The 27978-nt window shown below is 36.9% G+C and overlaps 2 protein-coding genes and 1 pseudogene across 2 annotated transcripts; 2 read left to right on the top strand and 1 right to left on the bottom strand.

The window, feature by feature from the left end:
• On the top strand, window positions 1–6060 carry LOC129318104 (uncharacterized). The gene is given in 7 exon segments (XM_054962665.1): window positions 1–959; window positions 1209–1352; window positions 2596–2675; window positions 2792–4163; window positions 4166–4623; window positions 4948–5110; window positions 5191–6060. Coding segments are annotated over 7 exon segments (2994 nt in total). The 5' UTR covers window positions 1–901; the 3' UTR covers window positions 5910–6060.
• Window positions 6061–12132: 6072 nt separating this feature from the next.
• LOC129318423 (tetraspanin-18-like) lies at window positions 12133–22133 on the bottom strand. The gene is made up of 7 exons (XM_054963176.1): window positions 21872–22133; window positions 21767–21780; window positions 16196–16295; window positions 15897–15977; window positions 15687–15791; window positions 13714–13914; window positions 12133–12682 (listed from the first exon to the last, which is right to left on the bottom strand). Exons 1-7 carry the CDS (start codon window positions 22070–22072, stop codon window positions 12608–12610), a joined length of 777 nt encoding a protein of 258 aa, XP_054819151.1. The 5' UTR covers window positions 22073–22133; the 3' UTR covers window positions 12133–12607.
• A 2617-nt stretch (window positions 22134–24750) lies between these two features.
• LOC129302022 (GDSL esterase/lipase At4g28780-like) lies at window positions 24751–27710 on the top strand (annotated as a pseudogene).
• The last annotated feature ends 268 nt before the right edge of the window (window positions 27711–27978 follow it).

Raw genomic sequence — 27978 nt, forward strand, 5'->3', positions numbered from 1 at the left:
TCTCACTCTCAAGCCAAAGCCCAAACTGATAAATCAACGGTGACTCCGTGAGTGATGTTGGACGAACGTGTTTCAAGTCCACGCACAACACAACTAGTCGGTGAAGCACGATACATGCTTGCATTTGCATTTCTTGTTAGCGTCTCGATCCCGCCGTTTCTCCGGCCAACTACCGGCCACATTGTCAGCGGAACCTCACTTCACCCTTTTTAGTTACACCTTACTCTCGTCTAGCCATATTTTCTTTCTGAATTCCTCCAATTTTTAGCTTTTTCTCGTCGCTTCCCTTTCGATATCCCTGTTCTTGAATCTCCCGCTTCTTCCGCCCTGTCCAATCTCGGTCTATCAGCTATCGATTTGTGGCCTAATAAGCTGTTTTCTTCATTATCTCCATCCCGCTTTCCGTATCCGTTTACTTTCGACAGTCATGATTTGTATTTTGCTGTTTGGGATCCTCAAAAGAATTTTATTTGGGGGCGCTTTCTTAAAGATTGGCGATTCGCTTCACTTTTGATTTTTTTTTTATTCTTGTTGCGAGCTCTGATTTTGCTTCAATTGGTGGAATTCTGTGCAATAGTAACTTCACAACTCTGGTGCAATTGCTGGGAACACTGGCGTCTTGAGGTTTTCATCATTCCGCTCCCCGCCACACCCCCCCCTCCAAAAAAAAAAAACAAGAAGAAGAGAAGAATAGAAAAACGCTGAGCCGATGTATTTTCCTGCAACTACTACCTTCCACACGGGCGGATGAATAGATTTGGTTATTCATGCTCTGTGACTGCCATTTTTCGACAATTTCGAGCTCCAGGATTTTCTTGCCTGTGTTCTCTTCTTACTTTTTCTGCCCGTTTGTTGGTGTCCCTCGATAGCCTGGGCTCTGATACTGAGGTTTGAGATTGAAATGTCTGTTCAAGGCATATTAATAAATTCCGATACAACTCGGTCCGGTTGCTTTCTGGGTAAGTGAACTGGTTTTCAACTTTGGGTTTAGTGATTTGTTGTTTCCGCGTCTTTGTTTTCGATCTTTCTTTTTCAGTCATATTTTTTATTGGGTTCTTTGTTTAATTTGTCGGCGGCGTTTGTGATTTTCTCCCATTTTTCCCGATAATTTTGTCCATTTTTAGTTCTTCAAATTTAAGATGGCCTAACAGATGTTATGCACTTATGTACAGCGTTTAAAGATTAATCTTGGACTTTTCTCACTGCAGCTATTGAGATGAAGATCCAGGACAGTAAATTTCACAATAATGAGAAGCCTTTTCCGGGATGCTTGGGAAGGATGGTAAACCTCTTTGATTTGACTGCAGGTGTGACTGGGAACAGGCTGCTTACTGATAAGCCGCATCGTGATGGTAATTTCATTTACAATATTTCTCTTTTCATTCAATCATTTAATTTTTCGTGGCTGGGGGAGGCTCTCGGATCGTTTTCTTTTCGAAGTCTCGTTGTATTTTCTACCGAGTTTTCTTCCGGATGATCTCGGTTCGTTTAGCGTCTTGGTTGTTTAAAATTATTTTTTTGGTGTTCTTTTATTGATGATTTCAAATTTGAGGTTTCGGTGATGGTGATGAGTGGAATTGAAGATTGAAGAATGATGCAAAATATAGAAGGAAAATTCTTGAACTGAAAAGTTAATTCAGCACCCACAGCTAAAGCTTATTTTTTCTAAGGTACCGAATCAGTCATTGAACAGGTCAAAGACATTGGTTCAAGAGTTAATAGTCAAAATCATAATTAAATCGTGATTAAACTGATTTTAAACACAGCATTTTATTAAATTAGTCAAGATATTGGTTTAATAGTTTAGCCAAATGAGTTGACCCGGATTTCTATACTGTGATATTTTCACATGCCTCGCGTTATTGATTAAAGCAGCCTAGTACTGACTAAAGTGACTATAACAGTTCAAATATTAGTCTGGTTAAGGTCATCTTTTTCCATGTAGTTTTCTCTTTGGAGCTTAATGAATTGGGTTTATTGCTGCATTTCGAACTGACTTCTCACTTTATGATAATTAGGTTAGTTATAAATTTGCTATGATTCGCATTCTGTTCTTTATTTCCTGTCTCAAGCTTCATATCTCCAGCTTGTTTCTAACTGCCGTTTTGGCTTCTGACACCCTGTCCCCTTCTTTGCCGTTATGATTGTATCATATTTATATAGGATCATGATTAACCAAAGTGGAGCTATCTTTATATCGTCAATCGTGTTTCCCCCCTTTTATTTCTTCCTTCTGTCCATTGTCAGAAACAGTTGCACTTGAAATTATTGCCTGTGATATACTCTCTCCGAATGCTTCCTACATGTATCATGTATTTGAAGGCTATTCGAATTTTTTTTCCCTCTAAATCTCATGAAATATTGACTTATTTTTCCAATTTCCATAACTAACACCCACAATTTCCCATGCCTTGTTACTCAGTGCACATTAACCAACGCAGAAGTAAAAATGGGAAGATAGTTCTTAAGACTACAACATGTCTTACATTTTGGACCAACAATAGCCTGCAGAAAATGTCTTATGTTGTGGATCGGAGGGAGTATATATTCTATATTTTTCCAGCTCTCATTATACTTTACCTGGTTGACTTGCAGCTTCTCCGCTTTCAAGGAGCCAATCAGATGTTGCAAGGATTGCAAAACCTCCTTTTGGTGATCAGCTAGAGGATAAAATGGTAATATGGTATTGTATTGCTTTTAAAAATTACTGGATATGGATTCTTCTTTTCTTCTTTGATTGGTTTTATGATATGCTGTACTTATTTTTGTTGCATTTTCATGGGGTTTGCAGATAGTTTCTGATTTGAGGAGATCGTCATCAAAGAACAAAATAAATGGAACGCCTATTAAGATGCTAATAGACCAAGAAATGTCAAAAGAAGTTAATTCCAAGCACAGCCCACCAAATGTAGTTGCCAAATTAATGGGGCTTGAATCCCTTCCATGGGAGGAGCCAAATCTAGGTGTGCAGAGAGGCCATAGAAAAGATTATTCTCAACATATATGTGGTCATTCAGGGGTGCCATTCAAACATTGGCAGCTGGAAGATAAACTAATGGACAAGGAAATGCTGAGTGAAGTTCATGAGAACACAGAAAAGATTGAATACAAAGATATTTATGAATTATGGAGGCAATCTCAGAGAACAACAAATGTTAGAGATAAGACAACAGACAAAGGAAGTTGGACTGAAGATGTTAATGAGAAAAAAATGGCTCTCATTCGTCAGAAATTTATGGAAGCAAAACGTCTGTCAACAGATGAGAGACTACGACAATCAAAAGAATTTGAAGATGCCTTGGAAGTTTTAAGCTCTAATAAAGATCTGTTCCTCAGATTTTTGGATTCTCAAAATATTTATGAACTTCAACCCAGTCCACAACCACAATCTGCAACTCAGCGTATTACAGTGCTCAAACCTTCAAAGATAGTTGATGATGACAAATCTGCTGTAAAGGGAAAGAAGAATGATAAACAGATAAAAAAACCAGCAAATGTTGGTCAAACAGCAGTATGGAACTTCAACCCTGGATTTTCTCCACCCCCCAAGAAAGTTGATGATTATCAGGTTCAACATACTAGAATTGTGGTATTGAAGCCTAGTTCTGGTAAGGCTAATGAGTTTAAGGCTGTGGTTTCTCCAACTTGTCCATCACCTCAAAGTTTGCAAAGTGGAAGTTTCCATCCTGAAGATGATGATGTACCAAAATCAAGGAAAGTGGCAAAAGAGATCACATGCCATGTGCATGAAAATCTGTCAGGCCATCAAAGAGATGAAGCTTTGCATTCTTGTGTCTGTTCCAATGGCTACACGGGTGATGAGAGTTCATTCAACAGATCAGAAAATGATTATGCTGTTGGAAATTTTAGTGAATTGGAAGTTATGTCACCATCTCCTAGGCACTCATGGGATTATGTTAACTGCTATAATGCTCCTTATTCACCATCATCCTTCAGCCGCGCATCCTATTCTCCTGAGTCATCAGTTTGCAGAGAGGCAAAGAAACGACTTTCTGAAAGATGGGCCATGATAGCATCAAATAAGGGGCCTCAAGAACAACGGCATTTGCGCAAGAGCTCTTCCTTGGGTGAGATGCTTGCTCTTTCAGACACAAAAAAATCTGTTTCACCAGAGGTTGAGGCTGGCAATAAAGACAAAAGCCAAGGGAATGCAGTAATATTACCAATGAAGAAATCCAGGTGAATGATTCTCCTAAAAATCTTCCAAGGTCAAAATCTGTCCCTGTCTCTTCTACTGTCTACGATTCTGGGCTTTGTGTTGAAGTCTGCGATCATGAGGCTGGCAAAGTAGATGACTCCAAGGATCTGACAAAATCAAAAAGTATGAAATCATTTAAAGGTAGAGTTACAAGTTTGTTCTTTTCAAGGAATAACAAAGCAGCTAAGGAAAAATCTAGTCTACTGCAGTCTAAAAATGAGCCCCAATCTACTATCACTGAAGCATCAGTATCTCTTGCAAATTCTCCTGGAATCGTTAGGGATAACACATCTCAAAGCATCAGCAATGGTGGATTTGGAGAGTGTCCTCTTCCTACTCAATATGAATTATCAGGCAAAACTTTATCCGATTCACTCTCCAAGGGACAAGACATAACTTTAGAGGTAACGAGGGCTTTCGTGTATGAGCACATATTTCAACCTTCTATCATTGTTGTGCACAATGCAAATTTTCTTCTGTTTTTTGCCAGCTGCCTGCTTTTTCCTACTTCATTAAGGGAATTAAATCCTTTCAACTTGTGCTTTTTGTAAAGTGTATGTTGCATGCTATGAGGAACTTCAATGCATGTGATCAAAAGCAATTTGTTTTACAAATTATTTGAAATCTCAGTTGCATGTTATTGCAAATTAGGAATGGTGAACTGTATCTGTATTGGAAATTACAAAATAAATTGACGGCAAGGATCTGAGATATTTATTTGTTTTCAGTGTGGATTGACTGGGTCACAGCCCATGCCTGGGGTATCAAGCCAAAACCAGGACCAGCCGAGTCCAATCTCAGTTTTAGACCCTCTGTTTAGAGATGATAATGCATCTCAGGAATCCTTGGACTCTATAAAGGCTGGCCACATGGGTACTTCTCTTGCATCTGGTAATGAGAATCGCTATTTTGGGGATTTCTCATTTGACGTGCCTGTTTTAATTATGACCTGACTTGCATTTGTTATACAGGAATAGGGGTGCCTCTGAATTCTAATTTAATTGACAAATCACCACCTATAGAATCAATTGCCCGGACGCTGTCATGGGAAGATTCTTGTGCAGGGGTAGCTAGTCGATATCCTCTGAAATCCTTGACAGTTTCCATAGACCCAAAGGTAGAGGAGCAAGACTGGCTTGTCTATGTACAGAAATTACTGTCAGCTGCTGGACTTGATGATCAAGTGCAGTCAGACTCGTTTCACTGCAGATGGCATTCCCTTGAAAGTCCATTGGACCCATCAATAAGGGACAAATATGCCAATAACGACAAGGAGCCTCTCCATGAGGCCAAACGAAGGCAGAGGAGATCAAATCAGAAGCTTATATTTGACTGTGTCAATGCTGCACTGAAGGAAATTACTGGTTACGAATCAGAAATACACTTAATGGGCAGAATGTGCAGTAGGAGCCACGACAGTACCCCAGAGGGTACATCTCCACTACTAGTGGACCTGATAGTGACTCATATAAAGGAATTAATATCTGGTGAGGTGCATTGTGTTTGGGGAGATTGTGGGGACAGCAACAGCCTGGTGGTAGAGAGGTTTGTCGGGAAAGAGGTTGTGGGAAAAGGGTGGATCCAATTGTTGGGACTGGAGACGGCTAATCTAGGGAAGGAGATTGAAGGAAAGTTGCTTGAAGAGCTTGTGGAGGAGGCTGTGGTGGATTTGACAGGTAGGTCCCTGTGAGGTTTCTCTACGTCGTAATTTTTGTTTTCTATTGTAACTATAAATCGTGTAATTCATAATCATCATATGGTGCTACTCACCAAATTTATTAAACGCTACGAAATTGTTTGAAATAGGTTTATTTGATCAATGCGACTTTCTATAACTTAAATGGTTGTGGATGTCAATGCTGCCTTGTAATTGTTTTTTTTTTTTTTTGCTAAAATACAGTGTTACATTTGGGTTAAGATACCGTGCAGGTAATTAACCAACACATCGAAATAAGCGTCTCAATGTTTTACTTATTTGAATGGATCGAAACTGTCTGAAACTATGATGTCAAAAGTGGCTAGAAATTCAGCGTTTTATGGAGACAACAAGGATGAGTCGTTTCTCTATTCCGTTGAATAGTAAATCATTCAATCACTTAGAGCCAATAATTCAAATTGAGTCCTCAATAAGTGTCGTGCCTTAAAATACAACGCGGACGGCGTGAAAATGGAGGTTTCGGCCTTCGGAAGGAAGATTAGAGAAATGAAAGTCGTCACTAAAATTTTGAGAAAAATTTTGAAAAACCGTTTAAAGGTGTATAAGGGTGGTCTGCAAAAATAAAAAATAAGTTCGAGAGTCGGTTGAGTGTGGGAAAGGTGTTAGGCACCCCACAATACCTGTTTGTGAGAACGATTACCTAAAGTTTGTTGTGTGATATTAATATAGTTTTAAAATTATTTAAATTATCCTTTTATATTCATGAATTTGATATAAAAATAATAACAATTAAGCGAGAAATATTTATTTATTTACGAGGAGGACTTGACTCAGAATCTAGTTCTGAGGCCTACGTACCCTGTGATAGGGATCAAAGTCCACGTAATTCGGGCAAAAGACTAGTATCAATAGTTTTCTTTATTTAAAATAAAAAGAAGTTTAAATGAAGATAACTTATCAATTATAAACAAAACAATTTTCTAAAATGTACTGTGTTTAAATTTGTCAAAATAATTTAGTTTCACTTTCTTACTCCCATTTTATATTCTAAAAATGTTTTTGTTTGTTATACTTTTTTTTTTTTTAAATTGCTTCGTCAATATAGAAAAGTAATTTAAAAGGAAAGGTTTTTTAATATATCTACGGAAACTTATTACCACTCGTGGACATTGAAATGACCTTAGTGCCTTTTAAAATTCTATATTTTCCTTATAATATGAAATTTTTTTAAATTACCATATTTTATTTTACCATTTTTCTTATGTTATATATTGAAAAATTATTCAATAAAAATTCAACGTACCTATAGAAACTTATTGTCACTCATGGCAATTGAATGAATTTGATGCATATGGTGACTTAAACGTTACTCATAGCAAAAAAAAGGTAAAGTAAAAAAAAATAAATAAATAATTATTCATTACTTAATTGCATGTCATGATTTAATTTATTATCATGCTTTTTTTTTTGTGAGTAAGATCATTGCCAAAAAGATATAAATAATGATTATTTATTATAAAAAAAAATTATTATTCAATTGCTGTTCAATTTATTTTTGATTGCTAAAAAAAATGAATTTAAAATGAACCACTTTCAAAATAGTAAATTCTTGAAGGTGATTTTAAATCAAAACTTGTGACAATCTATTATCATTCATGACTTTATTGATCAATATCAAAATGTTTATGCTTACTTAGTGCCCTTATTGAAAGATAGCACGAATAGCTCGCCTTCTCGCTATTCATTTTTTTAAAAAAATGTGAGATGTTCTTGATACACAAATGCAAGATATAATCAATATGGGTACACGCGAAGATTTAATATCCCTCACAGCCCATTAAATATAGACTTAGGTACTCATGGGGACTTAATGTCCTTCATGGCAAAAAAATCTAAAATAAACAAATGATCGTTAAAATATAGTGAAAAGATAAGATAGTTAACCTAAAAAAAAAGACAAAATATCCTTTCCATAATGTTCAAGGAAAAAAAAAAAACTATAATTTTATCAACCATGAAATTTAGAGACAATAAAAGGTCATGATTTGGAATCTCTCCCTTAGGTTACACATTTCTTTTACCGTGACAATGACCTTGGTCACAAAGAGGATCCCAACCATTCACCAACAAAGAGAGAAATGAAAATAACCCAAAGAAAAGAAAGAAAAAAACAACAAAAATAATAAGCTTTTACATTCAGCAACCCGATGCAAGAACAGCATATGACCAATTACAACAAGCATATCCTTATAAGGCTAAAACACGTATAAATCTCATGGCTTTCAAGTTCATAGAGTCCAGATTGGGTTCAAGAAAATCATATTCCCCTGCCACTGGAGAAGAAAATTTTCAGAACTAATAAGACCATCGCTTTAAAAGTGGTAAATCGAAACATGATTTCAACAAGACCATGTTCATATTATTTCTCTAAATTTCTTCATTAGCAACCAAATGTGCAATGAAGAGAAAATACATATATGATTAAATTACAAGGGGGAAAATCTATCACGGACAGAAAATGAAACAAACCAATCAGAGCATATAAACCCAAAAATTTCCCATTCCATCAGTTTCTATTCTTTGCTGAGATTGATTTCCAAAATTTGAAATCTTATGAACAAACGGCAACAGGAAAGCAGAGGAATCACAGAACAAATGAAGCAAAAAAAAACACAATCTTAATTTACTTGATGATGTTTTGATGTTCTTTCTTCCCTGTCTACGATCGATTTATGCCTTTTCTTCCCCTTAGCCTTCCAATCCATGCCTCTTCTCTTAAATTAATCTTCCTTCCTTAATCGTTTGTTCCCCAGAAATCCTCTCTGTCTTCATTAAATTACTCTTCTTGCCTCATTCCTCTTTCAAAATTCAGCCAGCCCAACCCCCAAAAATTCTCTCCAACACTCTTAGTTTGAACTCTCAGTCTCTCACTTTTTTTTTCACAGAACTTCAACCCAATTCCTCGACCTCGTCCTCTCGATTTTTTTTTTTAGAAATCACCTCCCTGATTTCAGTTTCTCCTTTTTTTCTCTTTAGAAATTCAGCCAGCCCCCCAAAAAAAACCCTGTCCTCCCGAATCCTTAACCTGACTTTATGTAAAGGATCAACCATCACTTACCGTTACACGTTTCCCTCTCAAATCATCATCTCCATTTTTCTGCTTTTCCTTCCTTTCCACTCTCACGCCGTCCACGTTGTATTTTAGGGTACGACAATAAGTCAGCCCAAATTCGCCTAAAAAAAATTAATGTCAAATTTAATTATATAAGTTTTGTTTTTTGGGTAGCATATTTTAAACCCAGCTGTTAGAATTATTGATTTTATATATTTGTAAAGTCAGTAATTCAAATCAAATTTGACAGGCTAACTTAAATTTGTTTAAAAAAGGTTAAGGCTAAATTTAATTATATGATTTTTTTTAAGGATGCAATATTTTAAGCTGGATCTAGATAAAACAAACTTACTCAAGTTATCAGCTAATGAGTGCAACACCACAAAAGCAGCAAGTGTGTAATCTAAAAGCAGGCTCGTATCCGACAGGATAGCACACTCATCTGTAAATTACTAAATTATCAATCATAATACTTAATGGTTTTGAAAGCTGAGAATTTATTATAGTCACTGTTGGTGTGGTCCAATTTAATCAATTTCTGTGGGGCCCACAACGTTAAGAAATGATATGGCCCTACCAATGACTATTGACCCCCAAGGAGGCCAACACTCGAGACTCGAGCGCAATCCTGTCCCTCCCTTGCTTTGTGACGTTCCCGTTAAAAACCAACTCTTTTTTATTTTCTTTTTTTTTTTTTGGAGCATCTAGTATTTTGGTTTTGTTTCTCATCCAACTGAGAAGACTTAACAAGGGATCCAAACTAATCCGGATCCACATCATGGTCGAGCTGGGATGAGATCCTTTTTAAATCAAAGCATTACCACCAACGCTATTATATTTTTAGGGATTAAACTTGAGACTTCCGAAAAAACTAATATATGTCTTATTAATTGAATCAAGCATTTGGTGGTTGAAAACCAACTTGATTGAATGTTTCTTACACTGTAAAGGAGGTAACCCAACAGTGTCATTTTGGCCATTCATGTCAAATACTTGAATGAATATATTTCACAAAACTGTGTAAAATAAAAGTCCTGTATCTGAAGCAACTCGTTAGGAACAAAAAGATGAGAAATTGGCGGATGGGTCATGGGATGGGACTGAGGTAATGATAGTGAGAGCACATTGATTCTATTTGGCTGGACTTGAATTCTGGCACACCTTTTCCGCTGATTCTAATAGCAATAGCTGTCTCCTTTAGCCTCTGATCTCCCTATAAAACAATCTACAGATGTCTTCTTTCCCTTCCTTTTTTTATTTTTATTTTTATTTTCTGTCACAATTTGACATAAAATTGAAAATTCTCCTAAGACACATGTGGAGTGTCTGGTGGTCCAGCTCACGTAATATTATATTCACTCCAATTGAAAAGTTGTACACTATTATTGTGCTGCCTCCTCTGTTTTCTTTCGCTGTCTCCTCACATGACATCTTTAATGACCTGTTCCTCCCTTTCGTTTTTCTCAGAAAATATGAAAAGATCAACACTAACGTTGGCCAGAATTCCGCTATATACATGTATGTATAAATATAATTAGTATCACTAGTACCCAAGGATATAGTCATCTGTGCTCCGTGTTTGATCGAACAATAAAAAAGTAACATCTAACAAAATAGTTTTAATGTAAACACTCGCGGGATGGGACTTGTATGATGTTTTTAGAATATAACATTAGTTTCGGAGTAGAAAAAAAGATAATAAAATGACGAATGCAGAGTCAGGCGGTGGCAGAAGTTGACATGTTTATTAAAAAATACCCAAAACGTAAGGGGAAATTCTCAAGTGGGTAAAAAGAAGAATATTCCTGAAAGGCAGGTGTTCTGGTGATGTCACATTTCACTCCGAAGTTTCTAGCAAGAGGCCAAAACTGTAAGGTATCTGCCACTTGAAAATTGAAACAGAATCCACAAATCTCGTGACATTGCCTTGCACTTTGTTCTAACAAAATATAATAATCAACGTTGAAAATCAATTAAATTCAGTCCATCCTTGAGATCCTAAATTTGCTATGCTAAGCATGCTTGTTGACGGGTATTGCGATTTTTCTTTGCCACTTGTCATTTCTCCATCAAAGGGACAGGGGGAAGATAAGATATAAGCTTTTGTTCTAAAATAATTTTACAAGGAAGCCCATGCAGCTTTGACCGTATAGGCCTAATATTTGTTAAAGGGCCTAAATGTTTTGGGCCAAAAGGTAAAAACTCAATAACCCCAGAGAAATTCAATTGTTTAGAAGCAGCCCATGGATTCAAAGTGCAAATGAGTTTGACCGTCTTACCACCTTTTTTTATGCAAAACGAAACGAGGGGCATCTAGCCTAAACTGCTAGTGCCAGTGGCTTTGTTCCAATTGCTAGACATGAGACAAACTAGTAAAAGATTTTGACAGAACACTCTCGCTGCACTTCGGTGACGATACCAAAGTCAGCGTGTCGTGAATTGCATTCCATTTATAAGCACTCGAGAGCTTTCGTTGAATCAAGATTCCAGATCCCATGCCAGTTTCAAACCGTGTAAGCACACCCGAAGACTGTCCCCATTGTCCCCATTATCAATAGTTCACACAAGTCCTCCACAAACATTCGAGATATTCCATGTAATCCCCAAGTGGAACTTTTCAGCGATTATCCCAGCAGCCCCACAGGAAACTCCTATTACTTCTATCAATCAAATTACAGATATGGCTCTTGCTTCTCCTCATTTTTTTCCCCTCTCTATTAAACGTTCTTTCTTGCTTGTGGAGAGTTAAATAAATGTGGAAAGACCCAAATTCATTACGAAACATTCAAAAATATGTTTGTTTTGTACAAAATCAAAGAAGAGAATCATATGACCCATTACTTATAAACTGGCTTACATGATTTAAAACTTAAAGTCTAAGACTCTTTAAGTTTTTTGTTTTTTTTTTTTTTAAGTTACGATGGACCCTATCAAAGCCCTTGTTTAGATGTACGAATTTAAATAATAACATATGTTGAATTCATTGCATGATTGCAAATCAACTTAATATGTTAATGTAACAATACCAATATTAGGATAAACAATATATATACACAAAACTAATAAACTACTAAATATGATTTACTTCGTAGACTCTACGATGCCTACAAAAATGTGTAATAAATCAATATACGGAAAATACAATTCATAACAAATCACATCAGTGACAAATCATAAATAGTAGATCATACTAAAATGTCATGCCATGCACAAAATAACTTATGTGTGTGTGCAATGAAATCCATACAAGGACACATTATTCACAAACCATCAACCGTGAAATCCATATAAGGATACATTATTCACAAACTACTAACCGTGCAGCTTCAAACCTCATGCAACATTCACATCCTAACCACCATCTATTAACTGGCACCACCCTTTTCTTTCTTGTCACAAAAACTAGAAATGTTTTACAAGTTTAGGAGACAAGACATGCTAAGTCGCTGGAGTCAAGAAGACCGAATGCCATGTACCATGCCCGAAAGGAATTAAAAAAATAAAAATCAGAAAAATGAATGAAACAGAGAGGAAAACAAAATAGATGAGATAAACATATTATATTACATATACACTCAGAGGTCAAAATATAGAATAACTGCTTGTTGACCTGTAGCCTTCACTGCCTGGAATTCTGGCTTGTTGGAGTGTTCTGAATTGGTAAATTGTACTTATCACCCGAGTTCAATTTATACTGCAAATATCAAACAATGGTGCCTAACTTACCTAAGTGACAGTACACTAATATTATAAGCGGATTCGTCAGCTTATTTTTTAAATAAGATGATTGAGTATTGACAAACATGGAAATAACAAGTCTCGGGTTATAGAATGGTTTATCCCAAGACCCAAAGCTTGAAATGCAGAATTCCTTGGATCTTGCAAGAATTGGCTTACCATGTCTACCATACAGTTAAATATAAAAAGGACGATTTTAGAAACCTATGCAAACCATTTTCATTCCCAATTTGTTCTCATCATGAAAATTGTAGGTTAAAAAACAGATGTCTAAAGCAAAGACAATAAACAGCAGCACTTCAAAAAAAAAATTTGGGGAAATAAGCAAAGACTTTAAACAGCACTTCAAAATAATTTTACCGTGACTGAAAAATGTTTGCAGATGACTGAATGCCTAACCCTGACATATTGGAGTACTGAAAAAGGATTTGCATTCAAACAAAACCATACAATTTTGCGTAAACTGCAAATCTAAAACCCAATTCCATTATGAACAACAAAAAGATTAGGGAAATGACAGAGAGGTCCTAAAAAGACCAATTAATTTAAGTTAGGTTCCAAATGTTAAATTTCAAAAATCTGCAACTCACTCTCTCAATTTTGCAATTATAATGTGATAAATTTACAACTTGTATTCCAAATATTAAAAGAAAAAATAAATATTTTTTATTTTTCAACCATGTTAAAATTTCAAAAACAAGTTGTAAATTCATTACAATACAATTACAAAATTGAGAGATTAAATTGAAAATTTTTAAAGTTTGGCACTTGAAATCTAACTTGAATTAATCCTTTTGGAACCTCTTTGTCATTCTCCCAAAATATTAACCAGCATACCAATCAAATTTTTGTATTGGGGAAAAAAAAAATCTTTTATTGTTGAGAAACTCTTAAAAAACCACGTGCTGATGCTTTTAACATTATAAAAGCATAAATTCTGTAAAAGGTAATCAAATAAACTTCTGTTCAGACTTCAGATCAGCATACCTTCTCTCTCATCCGTGAGCTCCAGTCGGAAAGCGTTCCTCTAATATCACTCTTGGTAAACCCCGATGACTGACCAGATTGATGATTTAGTAGGGGGTCCCGACCTCTACCCCTAACATCATATTCATCCTCATCATCAAAATCTGTTCTCCGAGTTGAAACTGTGGCTCGCAAATTTAATGACAACAGTAGAGATAATGCCTGAGATTGACAAGGAAAACGACCTATAAGCTTAAGAGAGGAAAAGGATGTCTATCCAGCAACTAATACACGCATACTGAGAAGTTGCTACTTGCTTATTTACATAGTTAACACTATGGCCAATAGGAACAAAGTCCCCATGCAGACAAACTACTAGATTCCTGGCAATGCATAATGATGGGAAATTGCTACATTGTTCTTCAGATTGTTGATTCCATTAGCATGATTATAGTAGCATTACCCCAGAAATTTCTGACCAATAGGCACAAAATTTCACGATATATCTGATATGAAGGTAGCGAAGAGAAGAGAAATAAGAAGGAACAAGGAGAAACAGAAAAACAGGGAGAGAACAGTAGAAGAGGAAAGGGAGGGAGGGGGAAGGTAGAACACAAAATTCTTAATATGTTTCTGACTAATGCAAAAACTGATTACGTGAGTGAATGGCTATGTATTTATAGGATATTAGTCCTAATGCACACTAGCTACCCATAATTTTTGCATATCACTAACTATCGACACTTTTATTTTTACATATCAATATCCTTGTAATATGTAGCAACGGAGACATATAAGACGCTGGGGAATGAGTTAATATTGACTTTAAAGAAGAGACAGACCCATGTTATTGTGCACAGTGAGAGTCTTTAAGCCTATCCAATTGAAACAGGAAGAAGATAAGTATACAATTTGATCCATACACTGTTAGAATAGTTAAGTTTTAGTACTTAAAAGTTAGGGAGTGCATAAATTAGTCATTGAAAATAACAAATTCACTGCACGTTGATTCTCTTATCAAGTGATTCAAGGATGGCAACAAGACTATTTAAAATAGTCTATTTTGTAACAAGTTTGTTAGTTTTGAGAACTAACTTGTGCATTCACTAATATAGGGAGCTAAAACTAACATGACCTAATCTGGGAACCAAAACAAAACTAGAAATACTAAGGAAAGATTCAGCAGTGATTCACTGCTCATTGACCAATAGGAAACTCACAGTCAAGGATCAACATGACATTCACGATTCAATAATGGATTGTTAATATGACTAACATTGCTTGTTATTCGAATGACATCAAGGGGTACCACATAAAATTACCAATCTGAACTCTGGTGGGCATCCAAAGTCCTAAAGTACAATCAAAGCAGGCAGAAATAGCCCATGGAGCATGTTAAATTATAAACAAAAGATGTAGCTATCAAATAGCTCAAATTAATGATGACACAAAATTTGATTCCCAACTTCCCAAACCCATTTCACAATGGTAACTTTCTCAACAGCAGCAGCAGAAGCTAGCTTTTCTATTTTTGTTAGGTCAAATTCATTGCTTAAAGCTATGGAGTGAAGCCTCTTGTCAGAGAACTATCTAAGGGATCTAGAAGTGCTCTAAAAATACAAAGTTGGCCATATACTTGACTCTGTTATACGCATAAAAGTCTTTAAAAAGGATCTGGAATCAATATATGGATGGTGCCACAAACAGAAAATACAATTAGCAGGTAAGATGATTTTCTACATTGCAGATTCCTTTTTTATCAGCCAGAAATCCAGGATACCGATAAGGCACAGAATGACTTCCAGGTTAGAAGAATATTAATAATCCAAAATCTATATGGTATTAATTAGAAAAGCCCCTCTTCAGTTGAGAAGAGAGAGGATATGCTGCTTGTCAGTATGAATAGACAAAGGACTATAACATATCCAATTATTGTAAACAGGTCAAAAAAAAAAAATTCCTAGACACCAATGCCAAAGTAAAGCAGAACATACCTGAACTACAACCACAGCAATGCCAACCCATTTGCACATATCTAGATTATCTTCAATGAAAGATTTAAGGCTCTGAAGTTCACCGGTTGGATCAAATGGAAGGTCCTGTAAATGCAAAAATTTACACATTCTCAATTTTTGAAAGAACATAGATGTAAGCTAATGCAATTATATTCATGTGAAGGAAGAGGGAGGACAGGGAGAGTGAACCTTCTCCCAATGATGGTCAACAGCAATGAAGGTCACCAAAGTGGCCTCTAGTAGAATGAACACTGTGATGAGTATATTATACTAGCATTTCAATAGGTCAAGGAATAAAGAGGGATACATAAATATCATAAAAGAATTGCTGAAATTTATGTGATTAAAGGAGGGGAGAATCACTGGAGTTTAAAAGTAAAGAGCCAACCCCCAGGCTGCACTAAAATGTCATTTTAAGAACTAAAGGTGCTAAAATTCTCAGACATGCTGAGATGGGAAAATACAAGTATTCACTTTGGGTGGGATACAAAGCACAGGCAGCAACCATTAAATGCTTCAGCTGCAATGCAACCCAATAAAGAGATACAACACATGAATATGCCGATTCCCATGAAAGAGTAGATGAACCTGCAGCCAATAGAGAAAAGTATGTAAATGATACAAAATAGACTTGCCAAAGTAGATTAGTAATTGAGTGGTGGGTTTAAAAATAATAGGGAATGAACGTAACGATTCAAAACTGACTGTCTATCCAGATTCCAAATGCCATCAATGCCTTGATACGTCCCCATTATCAGCCTTCCCCTTCCATAACTCCCATTTTTCAACTTTACCATAGACGTTTTGTCATTCCATTTAACTCAGATTGTGAATTTGTAATAAAGAAATATATTACTCACATTAGTTATCTGTTAGACTTCTTGTTAATAGACTGTTATTCAAGTCTGTTAGTTTGTTAAACTATTGTACAAATGTCATCTTTCATATGTGTATATAAATATGAAAGATGATATTCAAAGTCTCTCAATAATAAAGAAAGAGTTCCTGCCTTGATCTATACTTGTGGCATGGTATCAAAGCCACTACCATTGGCAAAGCTTCGATCGCCTAGTGCCTAATTCTCTCATCATTGGCATTGAAAGATCTCCTTCTTGGATTGATTATTCAACAAAAAGATGATGGCCACTGAAACTACACTCAATGGTGGAGGTCCTCTCGATATGCTTCCCACTATAGATCCTCACTTCACCAATAAGAAGATCACAATCAAGCTCAATGGCTCAAACTATCTACTCTGGAAACAGCAAGTTGTTTTTATGGTTAAGCAACACAAGCTTCATGGTTACCTCGAAGGCACTGTACCAGTCCCTCCTCATGTAGTTTGTGATGAAAGAGGTAGAGATGTGTAAAATCCAAAATATGATAGTAATGAAGCTCTCAACTCTGCACTTGCTTCTTGGCTATTAGCATTGGTGAGTCGAACTCTTCTCCTAAAACTTGTTGGTCTTGAAAGTTATAGTCAAAACTTCATCGTCTATATTTAAGCAAATCTACTTCTAAGGTTTTGTATCATCAAAACTTGCTTATTAATCGAAAGAAAGGAGAAATGTCCATGCAAGATTGCCTTGCTACAATCAAATCCACATGTGATCATCTGGCAATGCTTGGTGAGCCAATAACTCCATCTTGACAGATCTCTCACATTTTGAATGGACTAACAATTGAGTTTAAGCCAATCATTGCAGTTATCAATGCTTCTCCAACTTTATTTGATCTGGATACAGTCTCTACTCAGCTAATTGACTATAAAGCTAGGCAGGAAGCATTTCTTCAACAGTCTGCTATTCATGTGAATTGTTCCACCTATGTTCCATGGAATCTGTCTGACAATTCCTCAATGGTGTTTCAAGCTCATTCGTCTTCTATTGGTGGTCAAGGATCCGGTGGTCCTCTTGGTAGTGGTCCTCTGCGAGCTCCAACTCTGTTCGTATTGTGATAGCGAGCATGGACACATTCTGTTCAATTGTGTTGCTTGTCAAATCTATCATTGTACAAGTCATACTACTGATCAGTGCTATTATAGGTACAATTTTTTGTGGTCAAATGTCTATGGATCAAGTCCTATAGCCTATTACACTAACTATGCTACTGATGGGTCTCATGGTACCTTTACTTCTCATAAGTCTTCTTCTACAGCTCAAGCTGTTGTTGCTAATCCTGTGGCTCAAGAATTGATCCCTATAACAACTACAGATGTACCTCAACCTTCTTCAACTTCAACTGATTCTACACAGGTTGCTCAAGCCTTCATGGCTACTCCTAAAGTAATCATTAATGATGCATGGTATCCAAACTCAAGAGCAACTCAACATATTACTAATTCTTCTACATGTCTGCAAGATGCTTTTCCTAGTTCTAGTAAGGTTTTCATTGGCAATGGCACTAGACTTAATATCATACACATTGGCAATGTTCATATGACTACTTCTAAATCTCATTTGCCAATGCATCATGTTTTGTGTATTCTTGCGATGAAAAAAAGTATAATATTTGTAGCGCAAACTACTTGAGAAAATGGTGTTGTCTTTGAATTTCATCCTCATGCTTGCTTTGTTAAGGATTTACAGTAATGGATGGCATTAAAGTCAATCGCATGCACAAGTTAGGTGCATCTGCCATATCTGCTCCACCTAACCTCATGATACATCTTGCTGACAAGTCACAATGTTTTCATGCATCCATCTCTTCTGATGTTCTAACTATATGGCACAATAGACAGGGTCACTCTACTTTGACTACTACTAAAGATGCTTTAAGAAATCTTTCAGTTCTTTTTCTAACTCAAAAGTGACTGCACTTTGTAAGGTTTGTCAATTAAGGAAAGCTCACAAGCTTCCTTTCCATCATCTAATACAATGTATCACTTTCCTTTCAAATTAATAATAATGGACCTATAAGGATCAGCTCCTTTTGTCTCGTGGCAATGCTTATTATATTGCTTTTGTAGATGCATTTACTCATTTCACATGGATTTTTACATCATATAAAAGTTTCGAGGGTCTACAAAAAATCAAAGCACAAGTTGAAAATCGGTTTAATACTAAGATTAAAGTTATTTAGACTGACAATGGGGAGAATTTCTTAGTTTCAAGCCATTTGTTACAGCGTGTGGTATCCAATATTGGTCCATATGTCTATACACCTCTGAACAGAATGGGTTGATAGAAAGACAACACCGATCAATAGTTGAAATTGGTCTTACAGTCCTTGCTAATGCATCCTTGCCTCTTTTTTATTGGAGTGATGCTTTTTGTACAGCTATCTTCTTGATCAATAGACACCCTTCTTCTGCTTTAAAGGGTGTGACTCCATTTGAAAAGTTGTATGGTGTTAAGCCTAATTATTCCATTTTAAAAGTTTTTGGGTGTGAACGCTATCCACTTATCAAGCCTGACAATCGTCATAAACTGGACTACCGCTCCTCTCAGTGTATTTCTTGGGTTATTATTCTCAACACAAGTGGCATTGCTGTCATGACATTTCCACTTATCGTATTTTCATTTCGCAGCATGTCAAGTTTAATGAACTTCATTTTCCATCCATCTCTCAAGTTTATGTGTGTCAACTGGCTGTAAATAACAGTGCAGACACTTCCTTCTCTACTCTTGAGTCTCCAAAACCTGTTTCCATTCTTATTCATTAGTCTCATTCTTCTACTTCAACTAACAAGCCCTCGACCGCATCTACTTTGTCTCCACCTATCTCTGTTGTTCCACACTTTCATCTACCCCTGATTCATCACTTTCTCCTACAATTGGAATCTCACCCGAATTGTTCTCCTCTTCTTCAAACCATCCATCAACCTCCTCTCCATCAGATCAACCACCTGTTCCTAAGCCTTTTCCTACTTCTTCAAACCATCTAGCTGTTGCTTCTGATCAAATTCATCCACCTCCCTTAGATCTTTTGTCTACCACCACACACCCCAATCTCACTCGTGACAAAGTCTATTTATTCAAGCCCAAGCCCCAAGGTGTTTATGGCTGTTGAAACTCCCACTGTGCCTGCCTCCATTACAGAGGCCTTTGCTGATCCTCTTTGGAAACAAGCTGCCACTGATGAATACAATGCTTTATTAAAATTTTGTACTTGGGATTCTTACTTTACCTACAGGTCATTGAGCTATTCACTGCAAGTGTCTCTTCAAACTTAAAACAAATGCTAATGGTTCCCCTACTCGCTATAAGGCGAGACTTGTTGCGAAAGGTTATGTTCAACAGCAAGTAATTATTACACGGACATCTTTAATCCTGTTGTAAAGGCTGTTACAATTCAAGTGGTCCTTACTGATGCTATTACTAATAATTGGAAGCTTCATCAAGTAGACTTCAACAATGCCTCTCTCAATGGTGATTTACAAGAAGATGTTTATATGACACAGCCTTCAGGATTTGAGCAACATGATCTTACTGGGTTGACTCTAGTCTGCAAATTATAAAAAGGCTATTTATGGTCTTAAACAGGCCCCACGTGCCTAGTTTCAAAAATTATCTGATGCTTTGTGTTCTCTTGGTTTTCAAGTTTCTAAGGCTGACTCTTGTCTTTTTGTTCATACTAATGGCTCTCATACAACCTATCTACTTGCCTACAAGGATGACTTGGTAATCACTAGCAGCTCTGAGGAACTCGTTTGGCAACTTATTCACAAAATGAGTCTCATGTTTTCTCTCAAAGATCTGGGTGAATTGTCTTTTTTCATTGGCATTGAATTCACTCACACCACTTAAGGTCTACAACTCACTCAAAGAAATATATTACAAAATTACCTAAGAAGGCTAATCTTCTTCTTATGTCACCATATGCTACACCAATGGCTTCTAATGCTCGATCATCTCCAGGAGACACTGGTCCATTTTCTGATCCTTCTCTATTTCATAGCATTCTCAAAACTTTTCAATATGTTCGTTATACTCGATCGAACATAGCCTTCACTATTAAAACTTAGTCAGTATATGCATGAACCAACTGTCAAACAATGGGAATGCGTTGAACGGCTACTCAGATATCTTTGTGGCACTATTTCACATGGTTTACTCATTAATCCTGTACTTTATTATCAGGTTCAGGCATTTGCAGATGCAGATTGGGGTGGTAGTTGTCTTGAGCGTCATTCTACTAGTGGCTTCTATAACTTTCTTGGTCCCAAACCTATCACTTGGACTTCTCGAAAACAACCAGTCACAGCTCGTTCTGCGAGTATCACAGTGTTGCAGATGCAGTAGCTGATATTATATGGGTCTTAACTTTCCTTCGTGAGATGCATATTTCTCTTGTTGACACACCAACTATTTGATGTGATAACTCTAGTACTGTGGCTCTTTCTGCGAATACCGTTTTACACAGCAAAACTAAGCACGTAGAGATTGATTTGCACTTCATTGGTGAAATGGTTGCTGCAGGCACTGTCCAAGTTGGTTATGTTTCCTCCGTTTGATTAAGTTGCTGATATTCTGACAAAAGCACAATCCTACAGACTGTTCAACTATTGTCGGCACAAACTTAATGTAGAGACACCAGAAGGTTCAGTTGTAGTGCCCAATGTACTAGATGATGATTGATTTGTTTTTGATGAGCAGAGGGAATATTAGTCACATTAGTTATCTGTTGGACTTCTCGTTAATAGACCATTACTCAAGTCTGTTAGTTTGTTAAACTCTTGCACACGTGTCATCTTTCATATCCATCTATAAATATGAAAGACGATATTCAAAATCTCTCAATAATTAAGAACGAGTTCCAGCTTCTATTATTTTCTTGATCGATACTTGTAGCAATATACTCGGCAAAACAAAATTTTAGAATAGCTCTCCTACTTTCATATCCAAATAACAGAAGGAAAGCCAGCAAACATCATATCCGGTAGAACAGAACGTAATCGCAGCCCTAGTGTAATGGCAATTTAAAACATCAGCATGATTTAACTCGCTCAACCGAAAATTAAATGAAGAGGAAAACGGAAGGCGGAGGATATTTCTACAGTAACTCAAACAACTCCAACGGGGGAAAAAGATTACCAAAGAGTAAATAAAATTAAATACCAGGGAGCGGGAAGCTTGAAAGAACTGGAATCGAAGTCAGGTGCGTCATCGAAACTGGAAACGGCGTGGAGGACGAGATTGAAGGGGTTGATCCCAGCAGAAAACAGAAAACGGCTTGGAATTCGAAGGAATGGATAGAGAAAAAGACGGGGAAGGAGCTGGAAGAGGAGGTAAGGGAATGTGATGGTTCCATTTATTGATGAACCATGCGGAGTAGAGTACAATTGAAATTCCAATAAAAGCTTGAAGAAAATTGAGGAATTTGATACTGAAGGACAAGCAAGTCTGGCAACAATTCGGGCGCATATTTGGGAACGCGAGGGAGAACCCTCAATTCGTAGAGAAACTGATCAATTGTTTGAGATCTGCTCAAACCAAGCCAAAGGATTACGGACTTAGCTAAAATAAAAATAAATTCCGCATTTTTATTCTTTTTCAGTACAATTCCGCATTTTTATTTGATTCCGTTAATTTCAAACATAGTCACTCTTTTTTCCCATGGCTGGTAAGAAACCTGAATATCATCCCTCCCAATTGCAGATTCAAGCTCGAAATAAATAAATAAATGCAACTTTCTTGAAACGTTTAACTAAGCGCTCTTCAATTTAGTCTAGTTCTCTTCGCCAGATTTCAAATTTAATAATTTTTAATCCTTTCGAATAATTTCAACTTCAGTAACTTTTATTACTATTTCTTGAAACCACTTGCTCCATAATTATTATTATTATTATTAGAATTTTAGACCAAATATAAATCCCTTCAATTGCAAGGTAAAAAATGCCCTCCCAATTTAGTGCAATTATAATATACATGGACATTAAGTACAGCTTATACAAAAAATGGGATCTTCTTTCAAATCCAAACCTATTTGAGCATTCAAATGGATTGGTTTTGTAGGTCTATCCCATTTTTCTAGCTACATGTGTGTGTATTTAGGATCACAAGTCAAGAAAATTACACGTTAGCGTGTAAATTAATAATAAATGCTAACAATATTTTTAACCACGCAAATGTATTTTTGTACCAGTGACAATCATATTCAAAGCATAGATAAAATATTAAATAAAGATATATCTCCTTATGGAAATTTAAATTTTAATCCAGGGATCAGTCAATTCCACTAGGCTATACTTCATTGATAATTACTAATAATAATTTTTTTGGTGGGTTATACTAATTAATGACAATGTATTTGAGTGAAGCTGCTTTTGTATTTAGAAAAATATCTTTCATGCTTTGAACCAAAAGTTTTTTATTCTATTACAATTAGAAATTACTTGAGTATTAGTCAAATGAAATCATCAGGAAAAAAAAAGGTGCGATGACGCAAACACTTAGAAATTAAAAAAATAAATGCTACCCCCCAAGCAAGCATAATTTGCATAAACGACTTCCTCGACCTAAAAAGTTTGGCCCCCCCAAAAAAAAAAGAGCTAAATTGAACTGAACAAGCTTTGCAACCCAAAAAGGGAAAAAGCACAAACAGAGCAAGAAGTGATGGCCGACAAGTTTCCTGGGACACGCTGTGATGGGTGGTTGGCTCCATCCATCACGCCGAGTTCTCGTGAGGGGGCTTTCTTTTTCTTCCAAGCCAACAAGGAAATACGCTTTTCCTTCTTTTCGGTTCATTTTCAGTAACAACTGTTATAATAATGCATTAATGTAACATAAGAATCCTGATCAATCTACGTAAATTATTGAACTTATTTCTTCACGGGTAAGTGAAGTAACCCGACCTGCATCTATATGAGCTCTTCGTGCGTAAAGTACCATTCTTTCAAGATCCCAAATCTGAAGTCAAAGACATTTTAAGTCACTGGGAACAAAGCTGCCCCAGTGTAAATAAATGGATGGCACAATTTGCCAGTTAGTATTATTTCCCTATATATATAGGAGGATGCATGCTATAAATCTCTGCATCACATTGTTGGAATCATAGAAAAAAATTACGATGAATCCAGGTCAGGGGTCGGTTAATGAGATTAGCGTACGTAGCATGCATACGCACTACAATTCAAAGTCGGGGAAATAACAGGATAACAGAACCTTCTAGCGATTTGTGCAATACGTAGTACTTGCTGCCATATTCAGCATTAACATCAGTAACTTTTCAATTAATTATCTGTCTGCGAATACATGTGAATTTTGAATGCTGATAAGAACCATATAGAACAGTTTGATTGGAATATCCCATACCAACCTAGACCTAGAATAATTCTAAGTCTGGTACAAGGGCGCTTTGTGTCGACATTGTTTTTTCTTCTAGCTAGAATTGAACGGAACACTTTGGTGAGCGGGAGAAGGGAAGATCTAAAACGATCTTGCTTGGTGCTAGCCATTTATGGGTTTCACGTGTATGTCTCAGCTTCAGAAAGGTCTCTTTTATGCCAGCCTAATCAATAAACCAGAGAAAACATGAAGAACTTGGCGCACTCGCTGCCAAGTTACTCATACTACTGCTTTTTGAAGTCAATCTTCAATATCATAAAAACGACTCAATTGACAATTTCCAACAAAGAATATGGAATACAAACGTTTCCCTTCAATTACACTGAAACGAAAAGGGTATAACGACCCGATGCTGACTCAATTTCTAATATTTCACAGACACTCTTTCAATAAATGGTCGACTTACAGTGCAACGTGGAGTACCGAGTATTAGGACAATGCCTCGTTTTCTCTCGCATTCATGTTCTCTCTTTTCTACTAGGCACCAAACACGTTAATGTACACATTTCTCTTCGTCGTTATGCACAAATTTAACTCCCTCCTTTCTCTATTTAACCATTTTCATCTCCCTTAAATATCCAGTAACGAACGAATTTGCTTCTTTTAAACCGAGTTTACGGTACTCAGGCACCGTGGCAAAAATAACACGATGACACGATTACTTTACACCCTTACGCAAGAGCATAGGAGAAGCCACTCTTAGGATTCACAAAGTGGCAAGCGCTAAGAGAAAAAACTTGGCCTTTGAAACAACAATGGTTATGCCAAAGTTCAGAGTGATCGTGGCGGCGACTATGGTGCTGACCCTGAGTGAAGTGGCTACAGAGAAAGCTGAGGGAGATCGAGCTTTCTTCGTGTTTGGGGACTCACTGATTGATAGCGGCAACATTAACGACTACCTGGTCACAACGGCTCACGCCGACTCTCCTCCCTACTGTTGGAATATTATTTATGAATTAGCATTAATTAATAAGCCCAATAGATTGGTCTTTATGATCTTGTGTGGACCGTAATAGGTGGACCACACAAGTGAGCCCAATGGGCAGAGGCCCAACCCACAACTCAGTAGCTGTTAGTTATTTCCGATCTCTTAACTGACTGAGTCAGAGATAATAGATAATATAATTATTTAATTATTTAATGAGGCGGTTACCGATCTGATCTATATAAGATGATTAGTCGGTAACCGCAAACATACGACTCATTTTCTTCTAACTCCATTATCTCTGAACTCTCTGAAAGCTCTGGGGACCTATGAGTTGTGTACCTGCCTATACTCGAGGTAATCGAGATCTCTCTAGCACTCATAGATTCTTCAGGTACGCATACATTACTTTACTTGTCTGTATGAATTGAGATATTCAGATTCAACACCTACGGCATCGACTATCCCACCCATCGCCCCACGGGTCGCTTCTCTAATGGCTTCAACCTCGCTAACATTGTCAATCACCAGATTGGCTCTGAACCCACGTTGCCATACCCAAGCCCTCAGCTTACCGGCCAAAAACTCTTAGCGAACCTCGCTTCGGCCGAGATAGGAATTCTCAACGACACAGGCATCCAATTTGTAAGCACTACTTGTTGAAATATTTATATATGGACGCCAAATGAACCATAACAGGTGAACCATATAAGCCCAATAGGTATAGACCTATCCTACAATCCAGTGGCTGTCATTTATTCTCTATCTATTAACTAATTGAGTCAAAAATAATGAAATATAATTGTTTAATTATTTTAATAAAGTGATTATTGATCGGACCCTCATAAGTCAATCAGTCGATAATCACTAAACACACAATAGCTTCATCTACTCCATTATCTCTACACTCTCTGAAGATTATGAGGGTCTAGTGAGTTGTACGTCTGTCTATATCTAAGATAATCGAGGTGTCTCTGGTCATGAATTCTTTAGGTACGCACATATTACCCTACTCAATCTTATTTGGTACATGAATTGAGATATAAAATTAACACTACTGTCCTCTTTTCCTTTCCCTTTCTTTGTAATCTCTTAAGCAATGAGTTTTAGATTAATATAAAAAATTACGGGCCAGCATCATAAGGATTTTCCAGCAATTTGAACTATTCCAGCAGTATCAACAGCGGTTGAGCGAGTTGGTAGGGGCCGCCCAAGCAGAGAAGATAGTGAATAGAGCCCTTTGTGCTGATGACACTAAGTGGTAACTACTTCTTTAACAACTATTTCACACCGCCTTTCGCTGTAAGGGCTAGCCAATTCACCATCCCACAGTTCTTGAGTTACCTCATTAGTCATTTCAGAGTACAGAGAAATCCTCATGGTAATCTAATCACATTGATTATTCTCGCCTTGTTTTGGTCTTTGGTGCTTGATAGAAAGGCCAAATATGGGCTGATATAACAAGTGACGCAGAGGTTATAACTTGGTGGCTCGTAGGGTGCTCATAACGGGGACAATTCCATTGGGGAGTGTGCTGTCGCAGTTAGCACAGAGAAGCAAGAAACATTGGGCTTTTGTTGTAAGCTTGGGAGTCTGCCTTCGACAGTGGCTGAAATAATGGGTATCATTACGGGACTTGAATTATGTTGGGATCAAGGGTTTAAAAAGATTGAAGTTTATTCAGACTGTTTGGAAGCTATAAATCTCTTAACTAGAGGCGTGAATGCTGATCATCCTTTTCAAAATTTCATTTCACATGCTGTTAGTTTAATTCATAAGACTTGGATTGTTAGTATTAGCTTTGATCATAAGGATGTGATTAACACTGCTCACCACCTTACTAGGAAAAGTCATTTTATTAAGGGCTCTTTTTTAATCTTTATATTTTTTATCATCCATCACCTTGGTTGTTAGAAGGGGATTGATGGTGATTAATTTTGGCTCTCTTTGTATTTTGTTGACTTGTTCTTTGTTTTTCTGATTATGAATGTTTTCAGTTTTCATCGAAAAAGAGAGAGAGAGAGAGAGAGAGAGAGAAAAGCAAAAACGTTGAGCGCGTACCAGAGTTGCAACGTGCTGCTCATATCTTCAATCCATTGCTGGTCCAAATTAAATGACCCATGAGCTCAATACTCAACTGGGGCCTGACGTTTTCATCTCTGCCAATGCTTTCCAAATGAACATGGACTTCATCACCAGCCCTACAAGATTTGGTCTCTCTCCCTCTCTTATATCCACTTGATATAACACTGCACGCGTCAACTTGACTCTTCGGTTTGTGTTTGGTAACGGTGAGATGGGAAGGGATTGGCAGGTTTGGTGATATCCCAATCATGGTTAAGGAGCGTGCTTCCTCTATTTTTATTTACAAATAAAAACAAACTTTTTTTAATAAGCATTTATTGCAAGCTTTTTAGAGTATCCCTCATAATTTTATAATTCATAATCATAAGAAACAATTAATGTAAGCTTGCTTAACACAATTAATAAAAAGTATTATAGTTTAATTTTTTTATTTTTAGACTCAATTAATATAGTTAGTTGATTTTTTAAATATTGTAATGTATTTTTTTTTTTAACAAATACAAACGGAGGGAGCACGATGAAGTGGGACTGTGCCGCCCATTGTCCAACCTCTGCCCGGACAGAAATGTCTATGCTTTTTGGGACGCCTTCCATCCGTCGCAGCGTGCCCTAGGCTTCATCGTGCAGCAAATCTTGAACGAAACTGATCAGTATATGAGCCCCCTGAACCTCACCACCATCACGGCGTTGGACTGCGCCATCTAATCCTCCTCTTATCATCGTACCCCAACCTTGATATATGCTATATACTATACACCCAATAATTTATATGTACCCCTATATAGCGTATGGATGAGCCTCGGTTAATTGATTTGCAGGTTAAAACTAGCAGTTCTCATCTCTATATGGGGCACGCGTTAATCCCATGCTCACTCCCTCGGTTAATAGAGAACGCATGAACAGGGATATATTTCCGCCAGTATGCAAGATTGCAGGCTGACAGTTAGATCAAACATGTCAGATAAATTACGCC

The sequence above is a fragment of the Prosopis cineraria genome, unplaced genomic scaffold, assembly GCF_029017545.1.
Source record: "Prosopis cineraria cultivar Desert tree isolate PC_DT_omini unplaced genomic scaffold, ASM2901754v1 PC1, whole genome shotgun sequence".
Taxonomy (NCBI): domain Eukaryota; kingdom Viridiplantae; phylum Streptophyta; class Magnoliopsida; order Fabales; family Fabaceae; genus Prosopis; species Prosopis cineraria.